The following is a 24,094-nucleotide window of genomic DNA, read 5'->3' as shown; positions in this document are numbered from 1 at the left end:
TCAGTCAGTCAGTCAGTCAGTCAGTCAGTCAGTCAGTTAGTTAGTTAGTTAGTTAGTTAGTTAGTTAGTTAGTTAGTTAGTTAGTTAGTTAGTCAGTTACCATTGAGGACAAATCCTGCGTTGACTGGTTTGTTCATTAGTTATTAGTCAATCATGGGGAAAGTCAGTCAGTCAGTCAGTCAGTCAGTCAGTCAGTCAGTTAGTTAGTTAGTTAGTTAGTTAGTTAGTTAGTTAGTTAGTTAGTTAGTTAGTTAAGTAACCAGCTGAAGTAACAGTCCTGACCAAACCTCCAGATAAAGTAAAAGAGAAGAAAGAGCAGTGGTAAGAATATTCAGATTTATTAATCTCTTGAGAAAAGCAACAACATTCCTCGTCCTTCAATTTATTGATGGATATTTATTTAATTCACAAAATGAGAACAAAAGGAAATGTCAATAAAACTGAGTCTGTCAGAATGAGATTGTCTTTGTTCAGGTTAAAAATCTAGTTCTCTTTTGATATATTTTTAATATTCAGAAAGTTCAGAGGGAACAATTGAAATGAAAGTTGTTTTCTTCGCAGTAAAGTTTAAAGCTTTCTGGATCCAGTCCAACGTTTGCTGAGCGGTCTCATGGTGACGCGTTGACGGAGCCACTCATCATTCAGACCATTCAGCAGTGGAAGGTTTCAATGAACCAAGCATTTAAATGAGATTAAATGAGATTAAATGAGATTAATTGATCTTAGACAAACCTTTTAACTTTCACTGGAGTGTGTTGTAAGGTTGTTTTTTTAGCGTCACCCTTCACCTGCTGCTCATCAAAAGTACCTCTTAATAATAATCATATTAATAATAATAATAAGGATGATAATAATAAGTAATATTATTATTATTTATTGTTATTATCATTATTATAATACTGATGTTTATGGATTATTTGAGAAAATGAATATTACTAATGAAGTCAATGTTTAAATCAAAGTTTCACAGTAAAACTAGATAGACATGTTTTATAATCCATTACTTTCACGTTCTGAACAGAAAGTTCATTAAATGGTGTCAAATTGTATTTGACTATGAGTAAACCTAGTAATACTCATAAAAGTACCCCAAATACATCTTCATTACAGTAGAAGAATATTTGTAATTCCTTATTGTGTTGTTTTGAGTCTATATGATGATATCAGGTTATATATTACGTGAGAGTAAAATTTCTGTCCAGTATTACTATGTAATCACAGTCGTTGGAGTACTTGTAATCTCTTGTGTTTAACCTTGAACATTTGTTTGTGTTGTTTAGAATTTATCTTGTAAAACTGTACCTAACAAGTGAAATTATATGAGAAAATACTCATTAAAGAACTTGAAGTACTTCTGAATAACAGTAATCTCACTTCTATTGTAAATTTGTTGGAATTGTTTTGAATTTTTCTTTAAACGATTTTATGCGGTGAAGTTGTACTTAAGTAAAAGTACTTTCTTGGAAGTAAATACTCATAAATATAAAAAAACAAAAAAGGCAACTCATTGAGTGCGGTGAGTATTTGTAATCCATTACTTTTAACTTAGAGGTTGTATTAGAGTAACCGCGTCTTCACCGCCACCGGCAGGTCTCTCGGTCTGTCAGCGCAGTCGGTCGCTCGGTCGCTCGGTCGCTCGGTCGGTCGGTCGGTCGGTCGGTCGGTCTGAGGGCGGAGCCTCCGCGGCTGTCGACGCTCGGGAGAGTAAAGTCTCGTGGCGGAGGGGAGCAGCAGCAGAATCCGTCCCGGTGAACGCGGCTCGAGCCTCGCGCTGCAGCAGAACCGTCAGAGATCATGAGGAGGTCCGGGACGAGCCTTCAGGAGCGTTTGGACCGGGACCAGCAGCAGATCCTCTCACTGGACGCTCACCTGGACTGAAACTACCTGCGGCTCCGGACACACACCCGGTAACTCGGAATCTTTCACTTTTCCCATTTGGGCCACTTGTTAGAGGATCTGTGAGTTTAATGTGGTAAAATTCTCCAGAACTCACAGCAGTCACTCTCAGCGAACCCGCAGCAGCTTTAATCAGCTCCGGCGGATCAATATCTCATTTTAGAGTTTTGTAATAAACTCAAAACTTTTAAGATTCTACATTAAAAAAAACAACAAACCTTTAGAAGAAGAAGCACTGAATCAGCTGAAGCTCAGATTGAACTCGGCTGAAATTAATTCACAGAAAAACATCATTAAAGGATCAGCACACCTTGTAATTTTGGTCGTTTTCTTCTGTATTATTAGAAGATTAATTTGTTTGTGTGAAAACCGTGTAAAGCAGCTCCATAATGAATAAATGTGAAAGTTTGTTGTTTTAATGTTCAGTCAAACATTTTTCTGTATATTTATTATTCTAGTAGCACATTCAGATATTCAAACACTAAATTAACTGAACAAATGTATTTTTGCCTTCATGAAACCTGATGCTTTCTTTTCATTCTAATCAACCACTCGGCTAAAATGTAAAAAACTACAAAAGTACAGCAGATATTTAAATTATTTAAAAATATTTTTAATCAAATTGATTTATTTGTAGTTTCGAAATGAAAATCCGGAGATGAATTCATCAAAAATATAGATTATTTCAGCGGTATTTTGTTTTAATTTCATCTCGTTTTTGTTTTGTTTTTCTATACAATTCTTTTTTTTTTTTTTATTTAAATAATACTGATAATCACGAAACGACCAGCAGCCTGCTCTGGATCATCTCTCAAGTTCAGGATTGAAAACTGGTAAATGGATCAATGCAGCAGTTTCATGAAGATTCACTTCAGATTCATTTAAAAAGTAATAAGAAACACTTGCATTTAAACTCTTTATATTTGTGTTTGACAGCTTAATGAATTAATGAAGATAATGAATTAATGAAGATAATGAATATGAGTCCAGTTTGTCAGATTTATTTCTATATTGTATAAAATGTGTTATTTTCTATCTTACAAACTGATATTCGTGTCTCCGCTAACTAAAACGTATTATACAATGTTAAAACGTTGATTATTATGTAAAATACCTTTAGAATTAAACTTTGCATTGTTTGAAGTACCTTTCATCATTTTATAATTATTTATTCATTTATCTTAACTTAGACATTCTGATTTTACCATGAATTCCTGGACACGTCATTAGATTTATTTTCTTTGCCGCTTCAAACATAAATTCCAACCAACCTGCAGATGTTTAAGTAACTAATCACAAATACTCCCATTGCTTTAATTAGTTGGTATTTTGGGTTCTTTTTCTGAGGATTTTCTCTCACGTATGTAATTGTAATTTCACAGCGTTGCTGCTGTTGGCTTTGCTTTCATCGAATGATAAACTTGCAATATGCCGTAACTTTAGTTTGAAACTTTTGGGAAAATGACTGAAAATATCCAAACTAATGTAACTGAACTTTGTATGATCTCAGAGGCGTCTGTGAAATCATCTGCGCATAAACTCAATCAGAATAGTTTAATTAGGCAGAATGTTTTTTGGTGCTTTTATAATTTTATTTTAGTGCTTAGTGGATAAATTCACCCCATGTTTCCTCCTTCGCTGCTTTTAAACTCTCGATCAGTGAAAGTGATGAAGTACAAACCCCTGAACTTTTCTAAGTGGTATTTTTTGTTACTTGTAGGTATATTTACTCTCACTTATCTTATATAATCTTTTAAAATCTTAAGTCACTTCCACTATTTAGACTCAAACCTTTTCATCTGCATGTTTGTCGCCAATGAATTTAATATTTTAACAGAGAAAAAGCTGCTTTATCTCTAAATTTACTTTTTACATCTAGTTCGTCTGAGAAAATTTTAATTAAATGTAAAGAAAGACCAATTTATTTATAGAGCAGCACCATTCAGACACCGGGCAATTCACAGTGGTTTACAAAGAAATAACATAAATACCATAAAGCTTCATTAAGTGTCTTTATGTTTTGTACGAGTACGTTAAATCAAAAGCTCGCCATCGACAGAGCTCATGTCAGAGTGGCTTTTTAACTTGTACCTGGAGGAAAGAAGTTGTTTTTCCACTTGGACCTCTTTTATCTTCAGGATTTCCTTTGTGATTAACTCTGCTTGAAGAGCTCGTACTTGTATCCGAGTCGTCTTGTGAGTGGATTGTGAACCTCTGGCGCTCATCGGAGGGCTGCGGCCCGGGCGAGTCGCTCTGCGGGCCGGGCGAGTCGCTCTGAGGGCCGTGTGAGTCGCTCTGAGGGCCGTGTGAGTCGCTCTGCGGGCCGGGCGAGTCGCTCTGAGGGCCGTGTGAGTCGCTCTGAGGGCCGTGTGAGTCGCTCTGAGGGCCGGGCGAGTCGCTCTGAGGGCCGGGCGAGTCGCTCTGAGGGCCGGGCGAGTCGCTCTGCGGGCCGTGTGAGTCGCTCTGAGGGCCGGGCGAGTCGCTCTGCGGGCCGGGCGAGTCGCTCTGCGGGCCGTGTGAGTCGCTCTGAGGGCCGGGCGAGTCGCTCTGCGGGCCGGGCGAGTCGCTCTGAGGGCCGGGCGAGTCGCTCTGCTTCCTCCTCTTCTTATTGAAAAGTCCTGAAGGCAGATAAAGACTGTGGCTCCTCCGAGGGCCGACTCACTGTGGACGCTACTGATCCCAGTGAAACGTTCTGGAACCAAGTGAGCTGAGAGACCCAGTCACACCGAAAGCATCTGGACCAGCAGCAGAGCTGGTCTGCCCTGGACCAGCAGGTCTCCCCTGGACCAGCAGGTCTCCCCTGGACCAGCAGGTCTCCCCTGGACCAGCAGGTCTCCCCTGGACCAGCAGGTCTCCCCTCCACTCAGGTGCAGCACCAGAGTGGAGGGGTCAAACTGTACATTTAAGGTTTTCTTCCCGTTTTGGACGTCCTGCCTGTGAGCACTTTGGTTTTTGCCGGAGACGTGTTCGCAGACACTCTTTCCGAGGTCAAAGGTCGGCTGAGCTTTGCTTCTGCAGTCGGGTCGTTTTCCTCACAGCTCAGTCGTGAGTGGACGTCCCTCAGAGGGCCAGTGATCTCCTCAACGTTCCCGTTCAGTCTGGAAGCAACATTCTGGACTAAACGTGAGCCGTCGGGCTTCAGTAGAACGTTTTTCTTTTTCTCCGTCGCCGGAGAACAGGAGGAATCCCTGAATACGACCCCGGATACTGAAAGCAACCAGCTCCAGCGGATTTCAGTCTTTTTCCATCCACTCCAAACAGATTCCCGTTTTTAGGAAGATTTCAGTCTGTTTTTGCAAATTTTGTAGAATTCTTCAGGTTTGATTAAATTATCAAAGAGTCATTGAGAAATAACAGATGAATGAATCACAAACTCCCAAAGTTAGTTTAGTCTTTAGATAAAACAAACAAAAATAGTTTTTCTGGCGGAATTGATAAAGTATTACAATTCTACTCTAATTTGTCGTAAAAGCAAAGCCAAACCTTCTTGGTTGCCCCCTGGTGGTTTGCAGCAGTACTCCAGTGCTCCTGATATTTCATAGAAAAACACTTTTCCCAAATAATAATAATATGAAAGAATATTTTTAAAAGATTCTTTTATCAATTTAATTTTTTGGGGGTTATATTCATTTGGTTGTTGGATTAATAACGTCTGGGGCCTCGCTTTCACAATCTGAAGAAATGATTACAGCTAAATGAGAAAAATGAAAACGTGCCTGAATGTAAACTAAATGTTATTAAAAGTCATTGAAATGACAGAACCTGCTACGTTTCTAAACCCGCGTGAAACAACAGGTGCAACGGGTCACTCCCATTTAAAGGCTTACCGTCACGTTTAAATAAAAATTCTCCGACTGGCACGCATCAGGCTCCAACTCTGTCGATAATTCAGCTGTCAGCCGTTCAAATCAAATTCCATCTGGACGACAAAGTGAGTCGAGAGCTTCACTCTCGAGACAAATGTTTCACTCCATTTTTTCGTTGAAGTCGTTTCTTCTCGACACTGACAGTCGCGTCACGCTGAGCCGGATGTTGCTTCAAATAAGTTGTTTTTACGGTGAAATATTGAGGGATATTTCTCTACTAACGGCCGGATGTTCACCTGTAGTTTGTTGTTATCCGTAACTTGTCCTGCCCATCGTGACCAGAACAAACTCACAGTGGCTTCACGAGCCGAATAAAGTTAAATTCAGGGTGAGAAGTTTGTGGAAACGAGAGGGGAAGTTTGTCATTTCTATTTCTGGGTTAGGTTAAGGTCTTTCTTCAGTGGTCAGCGGAGGCAGGATGCGTCTTTAAACCTGGAAAATACTTCAAGAACAACAACACCACATAAAACAGTAAATGTTTTCTAGCTGAATTCAACTGGATGAGAAATAGTAGAAACAGGTACAGCAAACAAATAAAACACATCTAATGTTAAAATGTCCAGCTAAAAACAATCTGCTATAACTTAGTTTGACATTGAAATGTAAAGAATTAAAATATAGCATATGAATAAAATGGATGTGTGAATGAGTTAATATTAAAGCAATATTAAAACTACAAATACACACGTCAATATTTCATCAGATCTCACATGTAGTTTCCATTAAAAGATGAGAAAAACTATGTTGATGATTTCTGTTTAAATTATTTGATATTAATCTGCATCAAATTGACTTTTTGAGAAAAAAAATGGAAAAGAGAGCAAGTTGAATTCATCTGAACACGTTTTAAAATGAAAACAATACTTAAACATAATATTTGGATAAAATATGAAAGTCTAAATCAACCATTTGCTAGAATAAATACAAAACTATTTTAGCTTTTGATATTTATTCTATTTTCCAGTTTGAGGTTCTAGGAAGAGTCACCGGTGACAAAGCTTTTACACCACAATGTTATTGTTCTGGCATTAGAGAAGAAATGATCCATTCATCCGTCATTCATCCGTCATTCATCCATCCAGTATACCGCTTTATTGTGTGCAGGGTTGCAGGGTGCTGGAGCCAGGGTGAGGACAGGTGAGGACAGGTGAGGACAGGGTACAGGTGTGGATAGCTGAGGACAAGGTAGAGGTGAGGACAAGGTAGAGGTGAGGACAGGGTACAGGTGTGGATAGCTGAGGACAAGGTAGAGGTGAGGACAGGGTACAGGTGTGGATAGCTGAGGACAAGGTAGAGGTGAGGACAGGGTACAGGTGTGGATAGCTGAGGACAAGGTAGAGGTGAGGACGGGGTACAAGTGTGGACAGGTGTGGACAGGTGAGGACAGGTCTCCAGTTCATCATACTCACATTCACACATAGGAGACGTTCCGGAAAGGAAATGATGATCAAACATAATTCAGATTGTTACAAATTAGTAATAAAGATTCAGCAGCTATTTTAAAAGTATTATCCATAAACGTACGTATAGGACACAAAAACGGTTTAGCCTGTGTCATTATCACGGTACATTATCGTTACTGTACCCAGACAAAGTCCCGTGTCCAACCCAACGGAATGAAGAGACCTGTATACGGGGGCTGTGCTCGGTTGTGGTTTGGGCGAGATTTATGAGCGTCCTACACCCACCCACCCACCACCAGGTCGTCCCCCCGCTCTCCGCCAGCTGTTTTCCCTGCGAGCCAGGAGCTCCCGGCGTAGCGAGCGCTGGAGGAGGACGCCGCCGTCTCCTGTGTTTACGGGGTGCCAGTCAAAGCTGCGTCGGGCAACGAGCCGCCAACATTCTCCAGAGATTACAGAGCCCCGGCCGCGGCGTTCCCGGCTCCAGGCCGACGCCACATAAATCAGCTTGACCTTTTCGCTTTAGACCTTTCATTAGGGAATTCCAAACTAATTGTTTTACTATTTCGTCGGACTAGAAAGCGTCTCTGAGCATCTTTGACTCGACGTTTTGACTGAACAAAGTGAGACACTTTGCTGATCGTGTCTGTCAGGTTAGTGGCAGAAACTCTGGAGAAAGACGTTTCCACTGTGGGAACTGAGTCACCATCATTTTATACAATTATCATATTCACCTAATTAAAACTGTTTTAAATGAATAAACACTATTAAAATCAGCTCCGGGGTCCCAGGTCCAACTGGTGCTTAATATCGAGTCGTCTGTTGTTCTGTTCATCCTCAACAGATCTGTTAACTAAACATTTTTAGTTGTGAACATTCAGCCATTCAATGAGAAATGTCATCACGCTGACCAGAACACTGCTTCATCTAGGTTTTATAACGTTCCAACAATAGTGATGTGTTCTGAAGATGTTAAGGTTAAAAAACTATACTGTGGCTGATTAATGGAATGAAGTTACCAAGTGAGTTGAGAGTGAACGGAGTGACTTCAGAATTAAGAGGGTGAGTTTAGAGCTAAGAGGGTGAGTTTAGAGTGAACGGAGTGACTTTAGAGTGAACGGAGTGACTTCAGAGTCAACAGGGTGAGTTTAGAGTTAAGAGGGTGAGTTTAGAGTGAACGGAGTGACTTCAGAGTTAAGAGGGTGAGTTTAGAGTTAAGAGGGTGAGTTTAGAGTGAACAGAGTGACTTTAGAGTGAACGGAGTGAGTTTATAATTAGGAGGGTGAGTTTAGAGTGTACGGAGTGAGTTCAGAGTTAGGAGGGTGAGTTTAGAGTTTAGAGTGTACGGAGTGAGTTTAGAGTTCATCAGCTCGTCTGGTCTGATCGGTGATTTGGCAATGAGAAGCGGACGTTCGAGCTTCAGACTGTTTTAGTTTTTCCTGCTGAAAAGATAATTGCAGATGTTGAAGATGCGCTGCAAGTCAACAACACGGTTCTGCACGAGTCCTGCTGGCTCATCGCTTCTCCTCATAAAATTTCCATCAAGTGGTTGAATTTTAACAAGCTTTGTGTCGCCTGGAGAAGCGACCCCCCCCTACCCCCCACCCCCCACCCCCCACCCCCGATACTGGAGGAGTGCACCGGTGCATTCCTGAACTGTGTTGTGGACAGGATGCTATTTTAGAACGTGTGCCCGTAATTATATACGTAAGTAATTGTTGGTGCTTGTGTTCTAGTTGAAACGCTCCTTCTCAGTCGAATTGTCGAAGCCGCCGTTCTGCGAGGGGCCGAGCAGTTTACGGCCTCCAAGCATTTTACGGGTCTCCGAGCGTTTTATGCGTCTCCTTCTGTAACTGGCCTGCAGGCTGTTGTAAATCATGTGTGATTCATAAAAAAAAAAAAAAAACGGGTTCTGCTCACTGCCAGGTTTCATCTCCACAAACCTCAGACACGTACAAATAGGCTTTGGCCCGCAGCCATACCTCCCTGGATCCTCTTCCTACCAGACTGCTCTGCTGTCAACACCCCCCCATGTTGTTTTCTTTGCTCTTGTCTTTGACTGTCCTCCATGGGAAGTACCTGGCAGCAGATGCATGTGGCAGGCCTCTGCCTGGACACGTCCACCCCCCCACCCCCCCTCCCTCCATCTCCACGGCCATGCAGCGTGAGAACTGCAGAATCCAGCGCGGTAAAGCAGCTGTGCTCCTTCTGGTTATTCAGATGTTGCAGAAGGGAGGATTCAGGCCTGAAAGTCTGACGTTCAGAAACGTGACATCAACGGGCTGAAAAGGGGAAGAGAAGTTCTCCAAAATGAGGCAGAGGGACGTAAGAAAACGGGATGATGTAAGTGATAATGTGTGTTTGTTTCTTCTTTCTGCAGATTCTGGTGGTGAGTCTCACCTCCGGCAGCTGACCTCATCCACAATCCTCAACCTGCCCCCGCCGCTCCTATGGCCCACCCCTACGAGCCCTGGCTACGGACAGCACCCCCTAGTGGCAGCTCTGAAGACATGAACATCCCGTCGTGGTGGGACCTGCACCGGGACGTGCAGCCCGGCAGCTGGATCGACCTGCAGACCGCCCAGGGTGTGGGCCTGCCCAACGTGAGTCCGGGCAGCTCCATGGGGCTGCAGCACTCGTTGGGGGCCTACGGGTCAGACCCCCAGCTGTGCTCGCTGCCTCCGGCTCAGCATGCTCCGGCCTCGCACTCGTCCCACCTCTTCCCCCAGGACGGCTTCAAGATGGAGCCGCTGGCGCCTGAAATGCTGCACCAGGAGACGTACGCCATGGAGGAACCTCAGGAGAGCTCCGTGTCGACTCGCCCCAAACCGCAGCGCCGCTCGTCCTCCAGAAGCTCCGGACAGGCCGTGTGTCGCTGCCCCAACTGCGTCCACGCCGAGCAGATGGGCCAGAGCGCCGACGACAGCCGGAGGAAGCATATGCACAACTGCCACATCCCCGGCTGCGGCAAAGCCTACGCCAAGACCTCCCACCTGAAGGCCCACCTCCGGTGGCACAGCGGCGACCGGCCCTTCGTCTGCAACTGGCTCTTCTGCGGGAAGAGGTTCACGCGCTCCGATGAACTGCAGCGCCACCTACAGACACACACGGGTGCCAAGAAGTTCAGCTGCGCGCTTTGCCCAAGGGTGTTCATGCGTAACGATCACCTGGCCAAGCACATGCGCACACACGAGTCGCCGCCGGGACCCGGCGTGGAGGAGAGGCTGAATGGAGATGGGCGGCTGGAGAAGGGCTTCGACGCGCCGACGCCTCCGCAGTCTTCCTCTAATGCTGCGGCGTCTGAGAGCGCAGAGCCGCCACTGAAGCTCAAATGTGAGACGGAGCCCTCGGTCTCCGGCGGGACGGGCCAGTCCGGATAGCTTCTTCACTCCCAGATAGTCGGCAGGTTCACTGACTGGTCCTCGCTGTCGTAGAGTCTTCCCGTAGAGTAGAGCGTAGAAGAACGATGTGCAAGCTGGACGGAACAACGCCACACATCGACACTCGGTCCTGTGAATTTATCGACCGGGTCAGAACTGTGATAATTGTGACACAGAAAACAGGATTTATACTGATTCTGTTTGGTCAAAGAGAAAGGTGGTGAAGGAGGCGACGCAGCCGAAGCTGCTGCTTCTGCTGCTTCTGCTGGACTTCCACTGCTGCTACAGCTTCAACGACTACGGCCAGAAGAGTGGGACGGTGTTTCCAATGGAATCGGCCGCCAGCCTCCAGGGCAAGAGACAATTTTGTGTGTTACATGTTCTGAGACGGTCAGCTCTGAAGCCCACTGTATCTGGAGGATTGAAGCATGTCATGCTGGTAGCCATGTGGTTAGGTGGTAATCGTACACGCCACAAGACGGCGTGTCGTCACACCAGTACAATCACAGCTCTGAGAACAGTTCAAAGAGCATGTGTCATTGTGCCGGATGATAAAGAGAACGCACGACAGAGAAATGGCAGATCTGTGCACTATGAAGACGAGTTCTAACCAAAGAATATTGTCTTTCTGTAGTTTGAGGAATCCAAAGGGTTCCAACACAGCAAATTACAGATGTGAACGAGGTAAACCTCCAAATTACAGCAAAGTCAAACCAAGCAGGAAGTAAAGACGAGCAGAAGTAGGAAAGAGAAGCTGGAGCCGATCCTGAATGGTCCAATGAGTCCTGAGGCCTGAACTACGAACCGGGTTCAATTTTCCTGGTTAATCCAGAAGAGAAAAACAGAGTTAATCTTGAAGTTAACCCAGAAGAGAAACCGGCTTCATAGTTCAGGTCTGAGGACTAAAAACAGCCTCCCCTCGTGGTGAAATCACAACACATCCCCCGGTGGACACGACAGGCTGGAGAACACCTTCTGCTTTCTCCAGATTTAAAGCTGCTCGTAACATTTTGATCAATACAACAGACCAAAGATCTTTGTTTACTACCTAATCTTACACTGTGTTTCCTGTTGGATCCACAGTCCTGTGCAGTCCAGAGATTTAAAGCTGCTCGTAACATTTTTGTGACAACAAAAGGACCATTTAGTTTAGTTTAGTTTGTTTTTTAATGTGAAAAGGTCAATTGTAGTGAAACATCCACACTGAATATACCTGCTTCATTCAAATTAAAGTTTTGGTAAATTAAGTTTATTCCAGCTGGGAGACGGGAAGGTCAAGGTTAATTTATCAGAAAGACACACCAACAGGTAATAACGTTCACGTCACAGCTCCTGGAGAAACACCTCACAGGGACAGGAAGAATTTAATTTCAGTTTATTTTATGTTGCACCAAACATAACTCAACAATACAAAACCAACAATTCACACGAGCAGGTAGAGGAGAAACCTACAGAACCAGACTCAGAGGAGACGTTCTGCTGTTCTGGTTCGGGATAGAAGATGGGGAGAGGGGACAGACAGCTTATGGGGAGAGATTCAGACCCTGATCCAGGTGGGAGGGGGTATCAGACCCTGGTTCAGGTGGGAGGGGGTATCAGATAATGGTTCAGGTGGGAGGGGGTATCAGACCCTGGTTCAGGTGAGAGGGGGTATCAGACCCTGGTTCAGGTGGGAGGGGGTATCAGACCCTGGTGGGAGGGGGTATCAGACCCTGGTTCAGGTGGGAAAGGGATTCAGGCCCTGGTTCAGGTGGGAGGGGGATTCAGACCCTGGTCCAGGTGAGAGGGGGTATCAGATAATGGTCCAGGTGGGAGGGGGTATCAGACCCTGGTCTAGGTGGGAGGGGGATTCAGACTCTGGTCCAGGTGGGAGGGGGATTCAGACCCTGGTCCAGGTGGGAGAGGGATTCAGACCCTGGTCTAGGTGGGAGGGGGATTCAGACTCTGGTCCAGGTGGGAGAGGGATTCAGACCCTGGTTCAGGTGGGAGGGGGATTCAGACTCTGGTCCAGGTGGGAGGGGGATTCAGACCCTGGTTCAGGTGGGAGGGGGATTCAGACCCTGGTCCAGGTGGGAGAGGGATTCAGACCCTGGTCCAGGTGGGAGGGGGATTCAGACCCTGGCTTGAGAACAATTTAAACTCCCTATCAGAAGCATGAAACAGCACCATACAGCCCACCTTGAACGCCATCGTAGCCTGTTAACCTCCGAATAGCAACAACTTCCACGTTTCCACTTCAGTTTTACGATCAAAACTCTGAACGTGTAAAATATTCAACTTATTGAGACCAACAGAGCCCAACGTGAACAGTTATGTTTCTGCTTGTTTCCGTGTTTCACCATGTGAAACTGGGCTGCCGCGGCTCATGTTAACGCTGATCAGCTGGTGTTTGTGGGGAGGGGTCGTACGGTCCAAATCGTTCTGATGTTCCAAGTCGATCCAGCGCCGCTCAGGGCGTTTTGTTCTGCAAACTACCGACACTGTCGACACGATTCAGAATAAAATACCTTTTAATTATCACTGCATTTGACAAACTACTGTTCTATTCTACACCATCCCGTGTTCCTCATGGGTTTTTTGGCTCTTCCTGCACGATGTTCTGATCTGCCCAGCAGTCCTATGAGTCGTAAACCTTTGTCGTGTTTCTCGTAGTGGTGATAAACGTTGTGGCACCACAGTGATCGGTGTGAGTCACCTCCACCTCCGAGGACCGTCATGTCACTGCTTTATCTGAGCTGGAATTCAATCCCGATTCCTCCGTAGTGTGGGCTCTGTACTGAATTGATACCCATGATGGAGAACACTTGTTCTTTAAGACTCCATGAAAGAGCAATTCTACATTTGCAGTTTTTATTTTTGAGTCTGGGGGCTGATTCTTCTTTTATCTCTTTATGTGGGTCAAACCTTTCTTTGACTCAGACTGAGCCGAAATGAGCTGAAATGGCTGGACTGTGAATCTTTCCAGCCTCGTCCCCTGCTTCCACCGAGTCAGGTGGCTGGAGCCTGTCAGACTGAGCCGAGGGCAAAGGGCGGGGACGCTGGAGAGGTCACCAGTCCCTCACCATTTTGCTCTGCTGCCCACATGTGGTCACAAAGTGAGGAACCTGAGTTTGGCTCAGAGTGTTGAGATGTTTGAGAGGCCGAATCTCCTCTGAACTTCAGCTCATGAAGTGACTTCATTCCTTTGTCATCACCCTGATCACCATTTGCATGTCTGATCAAGCTGCAGGTTGCATCACCGGAGTCTCTCTCTCAACACATTTTATGAAGAAGCATCAATCATTTGACACCTGGTAGGAACTCGCCTCCTCCAGGAGAGCCGGCGTGCCGAGAGCGAGGAGACGAGGCGCAGCTCAAACACACCGAGCAGCACAGACTGGTTCAGTCACATGTCGCGGATAGTTAACTCTCATAATCAATACTGTCTCGTGGAGGTAGTTGTGTAGTGTGAGCAGCTGGTAGGATGTAAAGCATCAGACTTTAGGCAGATTTCTATGTTAGAGGCTTTCACTACTGGAGGCTCATGGTTTCTGTATTTATGTATAGAAGATCAGAGATTGAAGACAGTACTTAAATGTTAATCAATGATTGTGTATTAATATTATTAATATTATTAATATTATTATGGTCTTAAATGTAGGTTTATAATATTTCCTTTCCTTGGTCATTGTAGTAAATGTTTTAGCTGTGGAAACTGTAATAAACTCAGTTTTGATAAGTTAAATATTCTGGTGTGATGCTGACAGTTGTATTTAATCTATTATTGTTCTTATTAAATAAAAGTTTAGAAATACTGTGTCCATGCTGCGTTTTACTCACAAAACACATGATTAGTGTTCTGAAAAATCCAATGTGACATGAGATGAGATGATTCAACCAGGCATGCAGAACCAGGCTCGGAGGAGAAACCTGCAGAACCAGAGTCAGAGGAAGAGACTTCCTGCAGAACCAGACTCGGAAGAGGAGAAACCTGAAGAACCAGACTCAGAGGAGGAGACTTCCTGCGGTTCCAGTCTGTGTCAGACGACAGGAGAGAAATAGAGATCAACTCACTGCAACTGCCTGTTACTGTTACTGTTACTGTTACTGTGTGTGTGTGTGTGTGTGTGTGTGTGTGTGTGTGTGTGTGTGTGTGTGTGTGTGTGTGTGTGTGTGTGTGTGTGTGTGTGTGTGTGTGTGTGTGTGTGTGTGTGTGTGCTACATGTAATAGTGAAACATGGTGAGTCACTAAGGAAAGCAGCGTAGCTCCTCCATCAGGCTCCTCCAGCAGCTGGACCACTAGTTGGTCCCGGGTGTCTTGAAGCTTCTCTCACCAGAACTTTTATTAAATAGAAACGTCTTCAGTTTGACCTCAGGAGCTGCAGATTTCAATGAAACTTTTTATATGTGATTCTTTTGCTGAGTAAAGACAAAAATAAATACTTTTTTTCCCCCTCAAACTTTATTTTGGTAGCCTGTACTACTGTATGTGTCAGAATCAGAGCAGCAAGACGAAGCAAGGGCCGGAACCAGCTGGGATTAGCTGATGTTTCCATTATTACTATTATTATTGTTGTTATCATCATGATTATTATGAGTAATAGCAGTCAAGGTGGTTGTAGTAATACTTTAAGGGATTTTCAAAGTTTGTGTTGAGACTCACAAAAAAAAGCACTCTTGAAAAAAGTAAGAGTAAAACCAACTATCTAATTATTTACACCCTGAGAGACAGGGACAGGGACAGAGACGGGGACAGAGTCAGGGACAGAGATAGAGACAGGGACAGAGTCAGGGACAGGGACAGAGACGGGGACAGAGTCAGGGACAGAGATAGAGACAGGGACAGAGTCAGGGACAGAGACAGAGACAGGGGCAGGGACAGGGACAGAGTCAGGGACAGAGATAGGGACAGGAACAGGGACAGAGACAGGGACAGAGTCAGGGACAGAGACAGGGACAGGGACAGGGACAGGGACAGAGTCAGGGACAGCGACAGAGACAGGGACAGGGACAGAGACAGAGACAGAGACAGAGTCAGAGTCAGAGTCAGAGTCAGGGACAGAGACAGAGACAGGGACAGGGACAGGGACAGGGACAGAGACAGGGACAGAGACAGGGACAGAGACAGAAATACAAGGAGAGATTTACAGTTTCTTACTTTTTAAATTCCATAATTGTTGTTTCAGTCCTGCTTTGGTTTCTCATTTCATCCATTTCTTGTTTTTAATTATTTGAAGTATAAAAACTGCTATATAAATGAACTCATTATAATATATATAATTTTTATTAGAATACACCAGTTAGATGCCAAATAAACCAAAATGAATGAGTTCACTCACCAATCAGTGAGAAAAGTGATGAGATGATAAAATCCCTCTGATGTTGCATCAGAAAGTCTGTTTCTGATTCTGTTTCTTTAAGTCGGTGATCAGAGGTGAAGAACACTCCTCCACCCAATCCTCCACCCAATCCTCCACCCAATCCTCCACCCAATCCTCCACCCAATCCTCCACCCAATCCTCCACCCTTCTAGTTGCAGTATTATCACCCAGTTACCAAGATCGTTTCCCATCATTCCTGACACATTCCTGACATTCTTCATGTGACGTAATGCTTCTCAATATAGTTCTTAAATGGGCCGGACATTCCTGGAACATCTTTTTAGAATAAATCTTCCTAGAAGATGAAGAATGGGCCGGCGCGGGCCAGACAGTAGGCTCCCGCGGGCTGTATGTGGCCCGCGGGCCGCCTATTGAGGACACCTGTATATATGTAGTACAGGTGTCCTTCTCTAAACTCAATATATAAGTGTGGCCAGGAGTGTTTACCACAGCACCAAGTTCAATGGAATTAGCCGGGTTTTGGTTGGTTTTTTTTTTGCAGTATTGGAAATATTGGAAATTGAATGATGTTGGCATCCTCTCTTAGCACAGGATGAACTCAAATTTTATTAAATGAATATGTAGTACAGACGTCTTCTCTAAGCACAATACATGGGTATAGGTCAGTATTGGGCGCTATAGTACCAGCAGCTCAATGAAAATGGCCTTTTTACAGATTATAGCAAAACTTCATGTAACAAAACTAACATTTTCAGGGTGAAGGTTTATACCTTACTTTAGTAAGTTCTCTCTGGAAAGCACAAGAGTTTTACTTTCCAGTGAAATGTATAGTTTGTTGTTACTTTGAAAGCTCTTCTGTATTTGTTCCTGAGAAAATGGGTAAAACTCCAGACGGTTCCCCGTCACACAAGAGCCAAACTACGGTACACATCATCATGGTAGCTTGCTTCGCTCATCCACTTTGTATGGGGAAGGTCTTTTCGCAGTTTGTGGGGATTTATTGGTAAACGGTTATCCGTTAACATCCCTGGAGATTTCGTGCGATTTGGTCTGGTAGTTTTGCCCTCTGATAACCAAGTGTATCATGTGGGACGAACCACAGAACTATATCGCTCGAGAAATTAAGTCTATTTAACTAACAGTGTTTAACAGACGGTAGAGCTGCTGCTCCACTGCTCCCCCGTCTGGCCGTACTGAGCCAATGCCAGATATTTTCCCAGGGTCCGTGAAGGCACCGGAAGTGGGGTTACCTCATACCGGAAGTAGCGCATAGCGTCGCGACGAGCGTCGTTGAACCATTTTCTTGAAATCTCTTGAATTCTCTCCCCGTTTCTACTTTAATCACTCGTTTATTTTCTGATTCTCATTGGACTGAAAGGATAAATCTGTCGAGATGGGGGGAGGCGATCTGGTGAGTGTGATTTGACCTCAAACTGTGTTCTGATACGAGACCTCGTTCAAAAAAACCACATTTAAACGGCTTTATATCACCTCAGGTTTAGGATGTGAACGCGATTCAGAAGCTTTTGTGAGTCATGTAAGAGAATTAGTTCAGGTCGGCATTAAAATCCTTAAAATCCGTGAGTTAATTCTTCCACTTTTTTAGTTTTGAGTGTTTTTAGGAGCTACCATCTTTTAGCTAACACTTAAAGTATTTATCCATTTTACACAACTTCATTTTGTTTTTGTTTCACAAAAATCTAAGTTAAAATACGTCCATGCTGCTGATCAGGCTTCAAGAATACTATTATTACCTCCATCATGTTGTTAAATGTTCCACACAAAGCTGTGTTTGTGGAGCGCTTTTTAGAGCAGTCAGTTCTTATCTTCTTTCATTTGCCAGTTAATTAGTAAAATTATAAATTGATATTAATAAAATTAAAAATACATTTCTATTCTTAACAGTAGTCAATAAAACACTTAATAACGTAAAAACAAAGTATTTAGAAATGTTTTTCCTGTGTGTCAAAGTAAATAGATAAAAAAACAAGACGAACTTGTGTCTTTTGCTCCTAATTTAAAGTCACTGCTTCATAGTTGTCTCTGTTTCGTTGTCTCACCCAGAACCTGAAGAAGAGCTGGCATCCCCAGACCATGAAAAACATCGAGCGGGTCTGGAAAGCCGAGCAGAAACATGAAGCCGAACGTAAGAAGATCGAGGAGCTTCAAAAAGAGCTGAAAGATGAACGAGCTCGAGAAGAGATGACGAGACACGCAGAGGAGAGTGGAACCATCAAGTGGGTCACGTCACAGAGGACTGGGTTTTGACTGCCTGGGTGGAAACATGTCGGATTATTTCCCTCTGTGTGTTGACAGGAGGAAGGATGATCGTCTGGACTGGATGTACCAGGGTCCCGCTGGGCAGGTGTCCAGAGATGAGTACCTGATGGGACGGCCCATCGACAAGCAGATCACCGATCAATACGAGGAGCCGGAGAGCGGTCCCTCGGCGGAGACTGGCCTCCTGCCGGGGTCCATCTTCAACCCCGCCACCAACGCCTCCAGCCTCGACATGGCTGCTAAGATCAGGGAAGATCCGCTGTTTGACATCAGGTCTGGCAAATAATCCACATCTGAGAAGTACTGAAGTTAATAGTAACTAGTCTATTGGGAAAAGTAACTGGTGCAGTATTTTTTAATTTGATTTGATTTGGTGTTTATGAAGTCCACTGTGATACATTAACTGAGCTGTCTGGATGTCAGAGGTGGAAGATGCTCTATAATCTGGATGTTAGAGGAGGAAGATGCTCAATAATCTGGATGTTAGCGGGGGAATATGCTCTATAATCTGGATGTTAGCGGGGGAAGATGCTCTATAATCAGGATGTTAGCGGGGGAGATGCTCTATAGTCTGGATTTTAGCGGGGGAAGATGCTCTATAGTCTGGATGTTAGCGGGGGAAGATGCTCTATAGTCTGCATGGTGTCTGATGGTTATTGAGCCGCAGTCAGAATCATTAAAGGCTGAATTTAGGTTGATCATTGTCTTGACGGATTACCAATCGGATCTTCCAGCTTGGCACCGGTGAGATTCTTCTGGGTCCACCACTTGATTCTTTTGTTCAATAATCCTCAGGGTCTTTTAAGAAATTAAAAGAATTCCCTGCCTCCAGCCTCAGCAGCCATGGCACCGTGTGAGAGGCCTTGCTTATGCAGCTTAACAATTAGAAAACATTAAAGACGATGGGTTTTCCTGCCTCTGCCATCAGGAAGTCTTCACAGGGAAGATTTGACAGAAAATTACCTGGAATCCAAATTTCTGTTCACATTTTTGTCTTTTAAAGGCTGCGGTCTAAAACCATTGATCAGCTGTTGAATGGCTTGTAACAGCTGAATTGTTGTTTTCAATATATTACCTCCTGAAAAGTTTTAGTTTCTTGTTCCCGTCTCTTGTTGCTGTATCTTGAAGCTCTACTTAGACCTTTTTCAAGCTCCAACAGTGCAAAATGCAAATCCTTACATTTTTGTAGCTGGTCCAAAGATTTGGTTCAGAAGTGTATATTTAAGTAATCAGTTCCTATGTTCCTGCTGGGTTAATGTTAGTCACTACCTGTCGCCACCGAACACGAAGAGAAACAGCAGATTCTTGAGTCACCGCTGGGATTATTAAGCTCTGCTTGTGTTTCTTCCTCTTTTTGTTTGTCTTGTGAAGAAAACGCGAGGAGGAGAAGAAAAGAGAATTCTTGACGAATCCAGTGAAGATGAAGAAAATCAAAGAAATGGTACGATAACATTTACCTGACATGATGTTTAGAACTCATTAATCTCAAACGGAACCGTGGCACCATGTGAGGATGTGCAGCAGTGGAAAAGTGTTTTGGGACACCTCAAACGGTCTTCAAATGCACTTGCTCTTAGTACATACAAAATACTAAACAAATCCCACAAAGCCTCTAAAACTTTTAAATTCATTGGTTCTATAAAAATACGGAAGAAAAGTCGTTTTGTTTCTGGTCCCAGTGGACGTTTCTTCTGTAAGACAGCAGGACATGGCCGTATGGCTGCTGCTGACACGTATGTGCAGGGAAAACCTCCGAGTGCCGCCACAGGAGCTCCAGCAGCAGTGGTCAAACCAAACTGGCGTCCGGTGCCCCCCCCCCCCCCCCCACATCGCACAGGGCTGACTGAGGCTGTGAAGAAGCCTGGTGGGGAGAACCGAACAGCCAGGACCTGGAAGAATAGTTCCAGGTCCCTCGTGCTGATGTGAGGGTAGAAGAAGACCAGACCAACCTTCATCTCCAGCAAGTACAAGACCTACTGTCAAGCATGGTGGAGGCACTATCATGGTTTAGGGATGCTGCTGGTGTTATCGTGTGATGACACATTGAACTCTGCCCAGTATTGTTCCATTCTTAAAACCCTCATCCTCCCTTATTCACGTGCACTGATCAGTCGAGGTCAACACTGCTCCGGCTCCACCTGCTGCTCCTGCTCCACCTGCTGCTCCGGCTCCACCTGCTGCTCCAGCTACACCTGCTGCTCCGGCTCCACCTGCTGCTCCAGCTCCACCTGCTGCTCCTGCTCCACCTGCTGCTCCGGCTCCACCTGCTGCTCCTGCTCCACCTGCTGCTCCGGCTCCACCTGCTGCTCCAGCAGCACGTTGACTGAAGACAGGATTGTGAATCTTTGTTGATCAGAACGCTGCAGAGCACCACTAACCAACATCCCCACTTCTCAGAAATAATCCCAGGAGAAAGACTTTTCTCCTCGAACAAACATGTCATCATTTAGTGTTTTACACTTTGGTGGGATTTCTTTCAGCTGCGGCAAAATCTGGACAAGAAAGACAAGAAGAAGAAAAGGAAGAAGGAGAAGAAGGACAAGGAGAGGAGGAAGGAAAAGAAGCACCGGAGGAGGAGTTCAAGCTCCGATGAAGAAGAGAAGAAGAAGAAGAGGTCAGTAAAGAGAAGTGACTGTTAACAGACTGCAAAGGGTTAATGTTCCTCTCATCATCATCATCCTCCTCTTCTTCTTCTTCCAGATCTCACTCCCATCTTCTTCCAGGCTACGGCCTCCAGGTCAGTTACTGACATCCAGACGTCTAAAGAACAGAACCGAGTGGTGATGGAATAACGATTAGAACTAATATTAGAAAGACAATTTGACAAAGGAAAGTTAAGAGAGAAATACAGTGGACCTGGTAAGAGTGGACACCCTGTCCTGGCCGGACACGTCACTGTGCACAGACACTTATTTAGCTGTTAACACGTCTTAATGAGCGACAACCTGCCTGACACGGACAGCAGACTGCTGTTCCTGGCAAATTTCAAGCTGAACGACACTGAAACAGCCAAAATACCTGGACTGGATATTTCAGATATACGTATTATAGGAGGACTCGTCAGCCTGGAATCAAGCCTGGGTACTCCTGCTTGTGAGGTGACCCTGCTAACCACTTCCTGTCTCCCCTCAGATTGCTGCTGGTAGAAATCATCAGTCCAGCCGACGGGACCGGAGTCGATCCCGGTCCCCTCATAGGGAGCAGAATGGCCGCTCCCACTTCTCCTCTTCGCACAGAGGCGAGACAAACGCCGGGGCTCGAACCGGCAGCCCGCAGAGGGAGCGCTACGTCCGGCAGAGGAACCACGTGTCCAAGTAAGAAGAAACTGACATCTTTCACCCTGAAGCTCACCACCACTGTACAAGAATGTAAAGCCATTGACTCCCTTCATAACATTATGAACACTTCAAAATAAAAGGCTTTGATCAAAAAATATTGCTCAGTTACTGAAGTAGCTGTGATTAGCTTTAGCCTGTATCCACAGTCGCTGTGATTAGCATTAGCCTGTATCCACAGTCGCTGTGATTAGCATTAGCCTGTATCCACAGTCGCTGTGATTAGCATTAGCATATCCCTAAGATCTGTCTCCATGTAATTCAGCTCGTCTCTTTAGTTCTTCTCATTGTTATTAGATCATAAATTCTTTAAGAAGAGTAAATATCCAGATTATAGAGCATCTTCCTCATGGTTAGCACCTTCTCCTGGCAGCAGGACGGTCCCTGGCTTCTGGTTTCTCTGGTTTCGGTTTGTGTTCCGTCGTTGGTCTGAGCTGCAGCACAGTTCACGGTGCCTGTGGTGTCGGTTTGCTGCTCGTCGCCGCCCACACAGTGTTTCTGGTTGTAGGAAGCTCTCTTCAGACGAGCTGGAGCAGAAGAGGCGAGAGATGATGGAAGGAGCCAAGCAGAGGGAGGAGGACCGGGAGAACAACGTGAGGAGATACAAGCGCCAGGACGAGCAGGAGAAGCTGAGGGAGCAGAACACCAAGCAGGACCGCCACACCGGCTTCATCCAGTGAGTGTGGTCTACGTTATCAGACCGCGTGAAGCTGTGAGACAGCTGGTGCTCACCAGAACCTCCTCTCCTCTGGTGCTCACCAGAACCTCCTCTCCTCTGGTGGTCACCAGAACCTCCTCTCCTCTGGTGCTCACCAGACCCTCCTCTCCTCTGGTGGTCACCAGAACCTCCTCTCCTCTGGTGGTCACCAGAGCCTCCTCTCCTCTCCTCTCCTCTTCTCTGGTGCTCACCAGAACCTCCTCTCCTCTGGTGGTCACCAGAGCCTCCTCTCCTCTGGTGCTCACCAGAACCTCCTCTCCTCTGGTGGTCACCAGAACCTCCTCTCCTCTGGTGGTCACCAGAGCCTCCTCTCCTCTCCTCTCCTCTTCTCTGGTGCTCACCAGAACCTCCTCTCCTCTGGTGGTCACCAGAACCTCCTCTCCTCTGGTGCTCACCAGAACCTCCTCTCCTCTCCTCTGGTGCTCACCAGAACCTCCTCTCCTCGAGAGCTTCAGTTAGCAGGATTTAATGAGAAACTTGTTCTGGTTACTGATCGGTACGGCCGTGTGAGTGTGCGATCAATACAGACAAGAAGTCCTGACCGCTTCACTCAGTCTGTTTTAATATTCCGTCTGAGAGACGACACTGAGCAGACGGTTCCACGCTTCTTCTCTTCTGCTGGATTATTTTAGTCACCAGGGATTCAAATCTGTCTCTGTCTCAAATGATTAAAGCTTCTTCACCAGAAACTGTGGTTAGATTAACTGTGGTTAGATTAACTGTGGTTAGATTAACTGGGACTAGATTAACTGTGGTTAGATTAACTGTGGTTAGATTAACTGTTAAACCTTTTCCTTTCTGGTGCAGTAACATGAAGCTGGAGAGCGCCGCCACCTCTTCATTGGAGGATCGAGTGAAGAGGAACATCCACTCCATCCAGAGGACGCCGGCCTCTCTGGACAACTTCATGAAGCGATGAAGACTTGGAAGTGCTGAAGGACGAATGATGTGGCAGTCGGCTCCAGCCTTCAGATTTCATCAGAACAACTCAACAGTGACTGAAAGTCCTCCCAGCAGTTGGTGTACAGCTGACCCCCTGTCCAAGGTCACAGCTTTGTACAGTCTAGACTTTAGATTTGATAAACAGAACGTTTTTAGAATGTTACTTTGTGTAAAAACCAGGATGAAAACTCAAATTCTGGATCTGAATATTTTCTACTGTTGTACATTGATGCACCCGGGAACTGGATAAGTTCCCACCTGGGAAACTCCCACTTCCAAGTTTACTTTGTTTAGAAATCCAGGCTCAGGAGTTACAGTTGACTTCTACTTACATATCGAGAGCTGAATGAGTCACATCACCGACAGCCTCGTCTTTCAGAACCCGTCCAACCGTGTACAGAATGTAAATAAAAACAAGATGGACTTATAAGTCATCCTCATCGATTTCTATTTTATTCAGATGAAACATATCTGATAGCATATGACCTCCAACTCCTGACCTCTGACCCTAATCACTGTGACACAGTGGTTTGAGCTCTCGCCTCACAGCGAGAAGCTCCCGGTCTGAGTCCTGGTCTGAGTCCTGGTCTGAGTCCTGGTCTGAGTCCTGGTCTGAGTCCTGGTCTGAGTCCCGGTCTGAGTCCCGGTCTGAGTCCTGGTCACGGCCGCTAACGATGGGTCAATTCTATGAAGAAATTTCCCCAAGTACGATTCTTCTTGTAAACATGAAAAGAATATTGGTCATATTATCTTGTGTGTGTGTGTGTACACTGTATTTGGTTATAAGAAATGTGTTGCTGCAGTACTTTCTCATTTTATTCCTTTTCTCATTCTGTTCTTATTCCTGTAAACTGCATCTCCATGGAGTCCAGAAAAAATGACCAATAAAAGTATATCTCTTTTATATCTTTGAACATTTCACCATCATCAATTTCAATTAAAACAACATGAAAATA

At 45.0% G+C, this 24,094-nt stretch overlaps 2 protein-coding genes across 2 annotated transcripts; both read left to right on the top strand.

Moving 5' to 3' along the window:
• Positions 1–1,753: 1,753 nt before the first annotated feature.
• sp6 (Sp6 transcription factor) lies at positions 1,754–11,788 on the top strand. The gene is made up of 2 exons (XM_080464429.1): positions 1,754–1,907; positions 9,543–11,788. Exon 2 carries the CDS (start codon positions 9,613–9,615, stop codon positions 10,540–10,542), a length of 930 nt encoding a protein of 309 aa, XP_080320555.1. The 5' UTR covers positions 1,754–1,907; positions 9,543–9,612; the 3' UTR covers positions 10,543–11,788.
• Positions 11,789–17,116: 5,328 nt separating this feature from the next.
• Positions 17,117–24,088, top strand: cwc25 (CWC25 spliceosome associated protein homolog). Its single transcript, XM_080463037.1, has 9 exons — positions 17,117–17,274; positions 17,928–18,100; positions 18,180–18,416; positions 19,515–19,584; positions 20,624–20,757; positions 20,844–20,880; positions 21,276–21,457; positions 21,987–22,154; positions 23,004–24,088. Exons 1-9 carry the CDS (start codon positions 17,257–17,259, stop codon positions 23,113–23,115), a joined length of 1,131 nt encoding a protein of 376 aa, XP_080319163.1. The 5' UTR covers positions 17,117–17,256; the 3' UTR covers positions 23,116–24,088.
• Positions 24,089–24,094: the final 6 nt, after the last annotated feature.

This window comes from Lipophrys pholis (genome assembly GCF_963383615.2).
Source record: "Lipophrys pholis genome assembly, chromosome: 5".
Classification (NCBI taxonomy): domain Eukaryota; kingdom Metazoa; phylum Chordata; class Actinopteri; order Blenniiformes; family Blenniidae; genus Lipophrys; species Lipophrys pholis.
The sequence above is the reverse complement of the archived record's forward strand: the minus strand, read 5'-3'. Positions and strand labels throughout refer to the sequence as shown.